The sequence below is a fragment of the Oratosquilla oratoria genome, chromosome 18 (assembly GCF_046742065.1).
Source record: "Oratosquilla oratoria isolate Oo_2021 chromosome 18, ASM4674206v1, whole genome shotgun sequence".
Classification (NCBI taxonomy): Eukaryota; Metazoa; Arthropoda; class Malacostraca; order Stomatopoda; family Squillidae; genus Oratosquilla; species Oratosquilla oratoria.
Genome location: NC_134794.1, coordinates 52,668,482 through 52,673,481, shown reverse-complemented (window position 1 = coordinate 52,673,481; position 5,000 = coordinate 52,668,482). Strand labels below are relative to the sequence as shown.

General features: G+C 32.9%; 1 protein-coding gene across 1 annotated transcript in view; it reads right to left on the bottom strand.

Moving 5' to 3' along the window:
* LOC143035216 (contactin-6-like) overlaps positions 1–5,000 on the bottom strand; it is a 503,111-nt gene that overhangs the window by 274,541 nt on the left and 223,570 nt on the right. The window contains exon 4 of the mRNA XM_076201952.1: positions 636–812. Coding sequence (XP_076058067.1) covers positions 636–812 — 177 coding nt within the window. The remainder of the gene's footprint in view (positions 1–635; positions 813–5,000) is intronic.

Genomic DNA, 5,000 nt, shown 5'->3' with positions numbered 1-5,000 from the left:
TTCTTAAAAAAAAAAAAAAAAAAAAAAAAAAAAAATGAACGTACGCTGGGACAATTCTGTTTCATCCATGTATTTTTTCCTCTATGTATTTCAAGGAATTCCGCCCCTCCCCCCCAAAAAAAAGGGGGAGGGGGAGGGGGTTCTGAGAAAGAATGGCCATTAGATTGTGTATTGATAAGCAGCCATCGTTTCAATAACATCACCCGTTCACTTGCCCAAGTTCTAAACCCTATCGACCCTTAAAGTATAATGCAAACAAGTAAAACTATGCTTATACAATGGGTTCTGTGCATAAGAGCATAAGAATGAAGGAGACTGCAAGAGACCATAAGGCCTACACTAGGCAGTTCCATGATAAAAGAAAAGGTTTGACCACTAATAAACATAAGAATGAAGGAGACTGCAAGGGACCATAAGGCCTACACTAGGCAGTTCCATAGTAAAAGAAAAGGTTTGACCACTACTAAGCACAAGAATGAAGGAGACTGCAAGAGACCATAAGGCCTACACTAGGCAGTTCCATGATAAAAGAGGTGTGACCACTACGAAACATAATAATGAAGGAGACTGCAAGAGACCATAAGGCCTACACTAGGCAGTTCCATGAAAAGAGAGAAGGTCTAACCACTACTTACAGTCCACTTGGAGTATGACGACCATAGTGTGGTTGGTGGCTGTACACGTGAAGGTGGCGTCAGCCAAAGCCCTGGAAGCCACCACTTCCAGCCACGTCCTGATCACGCCCCCTTCCAGTTTCGGGGGCGTCCCACGACCCTGCCCCGTCCCGCCCCACTCGATGTTTGGGACTGGATCTGGAAAAGGATATAAAAGAATGTGAGTGAAGATGGCTTTGCTATACTCTCATATTTATCTTTCTTAATACATTACTTTTCTATCAGACTCAATATTAGACCTTGGTAATAATAGGACAATAATAGTAATTTTGGTAATGATGATGGTTACAATAACAGTAATAATAATAATAATGATAATAATAACAATAATAATAATAATAATAACAATAATAATAATAACAATAATAATAATAACAATAACAATAATAATGATAATAATAATAACAAAATAATAATAATAATAAAATAATAATAATAACAACAATAATAATAATAATACTATTATTAATAGTATCAATAGTAATGATAAAAATAATCATAATAGTACTGCTTCTGACCCAGGGCAGTGGGCAAGGTACAGGGATGACCCGTCTTTCAGGAGGTGCTAAGATAAGAGGGAGGTTGGAGGGGTGTGGAGTGTATTCAGGGATGGAATGGGTGGGAATGATTTTATGCCTTTTTCTTTTTGGCTACCCCCCTTGTAAGGGGGAAAAAGCCTTGGTATATGTATGTAGTACTGATAATGATTATAATAATGAAAATATTAATAATAATAACAACGATGATAATGATTGATATTAAATAGAAATAAACAATAATGAAGAATGGAAATAGATAATGATGATAACAAATACTAACATTAGTTACATGAATAAAAGACTATTGTACTATGCTGTTCCATATAAAAAATATAAATAAATAAAATCAAACAAATGGAAATATATTAATGACGTAAATGAATAGCAAATCCCAAAGAAAATAAAAAGTAAATTAAATTGATTAAATAAACAAATTGAATAAACAAAATGAAATCTATGAACAAGAACAATGAACCATCCCCCTTTTCGAGTTAATAAAAAAGTCTATGTGCGAGAAATGATACAAAATGATACATGTATTTTTTCGTATTTGGTTTTCTATGAATTCAAAAATATAATAGGCAACAATCTCTTACTTATTAAGAAGGAAATAGGCAATAACTGTTTTACCAATAGTAACCAAATAAGCGCTGAAACTATTGGTTGTTTTAAGAGGTTAGATAATTTTATGGATGGAAAAATAGGTGGCAAGGGACATGGAATTGCTTAGTGTAGGCCTTCTCTTGCAGTTTTCTTCGTTTGTATGTTCTTAAATATGGTCGAAGTATTCAGAACCACTTTGGATCACTACTTCACAACTATCTGTCAAACACACCCACATACACACCCACACCCACAAATATATATATATATATATATATATAAATTATATATATGTATATATATATATATATATATATATATATATATATATATATATATACAGACCACTAGCTAAGAACCGTAACTTACATATAATTAAAAATAAACTGTAAAAATAATTGTAAAAAAATAAAATAAAATAAAATAAAAGTAATAAATAAATAAACAATAGAAAGGATGGCTCAAGACTCTTAGAATAAAAGAATCTTAAAAGTTTCAGTTACACATCAAACAATATTTCATTCGTGCCAGCTGCTACCGTCCATGAGCATCTCAGTGTTAATTGTACGATTGCATGCCTGTATAACTGTGTGTGTATGTGTGTGTGTGTGTGTGTGTGTGTGTGTGTGTGTGTGTGTGTGTGTGTGTGTGTCTGTGTGTGTTGTGTCTACTTTGATATGAACCGAACAGATGAGGGAGCAATACACACACACAGTCTCTGTCTTTCACACACACACACACACACACACACACATGTATTGTGGTTAAGAGATGATAAACCAAGAAGATACATCAGAAAAATAAACAAGAAAAACAAAGAAGAAGAAGAAGAAGAAGAAGAAGAAGAAGAAGAAGAAGAAGAAGAAGAAGAAGAAGAAGAAGAAGAAGAAGAAGAAGAAGAAGAAGAAGAAGAAGAAGAAGAAGAAGAAGAAGAAGAAGAAGAAGAAGAAGAAGAAGAAATGAAAACAGCAGTCCATAAGAGCGCGGAGTGCGTGTTGTCGCCGCCTGCGCCGCTCGTGGCTCCCGTCGCCGACCCATTTCCACAAAATGTGCTGCGGCCAAGTTTAGACTTCGAATTAAAAGCGGGCCTTCTTCCAACGCCAAGCTCAACATTTCTTTTCTTTGTACGCAGCAATCCTTCCCTCGGTCTCGCATTCACACGCGCGGCTTGTGCGGCAGTTCCGCCTTCTCCTTTTCTCTTTCTCGCTTTTTCATTCTCAGCCTCGGTTTTAGTCTCCCCACCTCTCTCTCTATCGTTCTCTCTTTCCCTCTCTCTCTCTCTCTCTCTCTCTCTCTCTCTCTCTCTCTCTCTCTCTCTCTCTCTCTCTCTGTGTGTGTGTGTGTGTGTGTGTGTGTGTGTGTGTGAATAGGTTATAATAATTTGGCAAAAGCCTTTGGTAATAGGTAATATTGCTTGTGTGATTACTATGGATTACTTACAAAATCTGAGTATACATCACACTTGTTGAATATCATATGATACATGTGTGTATATATATATATATATATATATATATATATATACATATATATATATATATATATCAAGTATAATGGATCAAGTGAAGGGGTGACTTTAACAAATCCTGTCGCACATTGATATCGCTCGCTTATCTATCATAAATTTCAAAGACTTCCTCTCACATAACTTAGTCTTCTACCTACAACTTCCTTCAAACTTCAAGAGCATATCCACGCTATACAGTGCTGTAGACACATTTATATTCATTTACATTTATTGATGTTTACATATGCATCTCCCCCATTCACATCCAATCCCTTCAACACGCTAAGGCACATTATCTTATATTTTATAAAATCTTGTTCATATCCATAAGAAGGCTGTATAAGCTAAAATACAAAGAAAAACTTCTCAGTGTGTTTTAGATATTAACTCTGAAAGACAGTAGTGATGAAACAGAAGAAGACTGTATAAGAAGGGCTGAGCCAATATAAATAAAAAAGAAAAAAAAAATCGCGGTGTTTAAGAGATTAATTTTGAAAGACAGAAGTCATGACACCAAGGAAGGCTACATGAGAAGGTCTGTACCAATATAAACAAGAAAAAAGAAACGAAAAAAAAGTCATGGAACAGATGAAGGCTGCATGAGAAAAGCTGTGAAAAAAAAGACCAGGAATCGGAAGAAGGCATGAGAAGGGTTGTGAAAAAATTACACACACACACACACATACACACACACACACACACACACACACACACCACACACACACACACACACACACACACACACACACACACACACACACACAATATATATATATATATACATATATATATATATATATATATATATATATATATATATATATACACATACATATGTATATGAGATTAATTCTGACATATCTTTCGAAACAGACGGATGGATAGTGACTGGATCCAACTGAGGTTTGTATGAGCGAGTCTGACGGTTCGCATGACTCGAGGTTGACCCAATCGTGATTGAGAAACACAAAGCTTAACGCGTAATAAGAAAACGCGGAAATCGAAAATCGTCAACATGGCGACCCATGAAAGGCTTTGTTCAAGACGATTTTTTATTCTATTTACTTATTTAACCATTAATATATTTATTCATTTATTTTTTTTTTCTTGCTTATACGTTTACTTTTCTATATTCTACGTACTTATTTAATTACATTTCATTTATGTGTAGCGGATGATTTTTAATTATTAATTTATCTATTAATTAATCTATTTGTTATTTATATTCTATTTTCTTGTTTATATATTTACTTGTCTATATTCCATTTACATACTAATCTATTTATTCATTCATTTATTTTTTCTATTTTAGATTTGTTTATATATTTAATAATCTATATTCTATGTACTGATTTATTTATAATATATTTGTTGCGGATAATTTTTTATTATTTTCCTATCTATCATTCTCTATTAATTTGACTATTATTTATATTGTGTTTACTTATTTAAATATCTTTATTCTATTCACTTATTCATATATATTTCATTCATTTGTTATTGACGATTTTTAATTATTTATTTATCTATTAATTTATTCATTTATCGATTCGTTCATTATTCATATTTCATTTACTTGTTTACTTGTTGACTCGTCTATATTCTATTCACTTATTTATATTTTATTCATTTGGAATTGAAGATTTTTCATAATTTATTGGTTCATTTATTCACTTA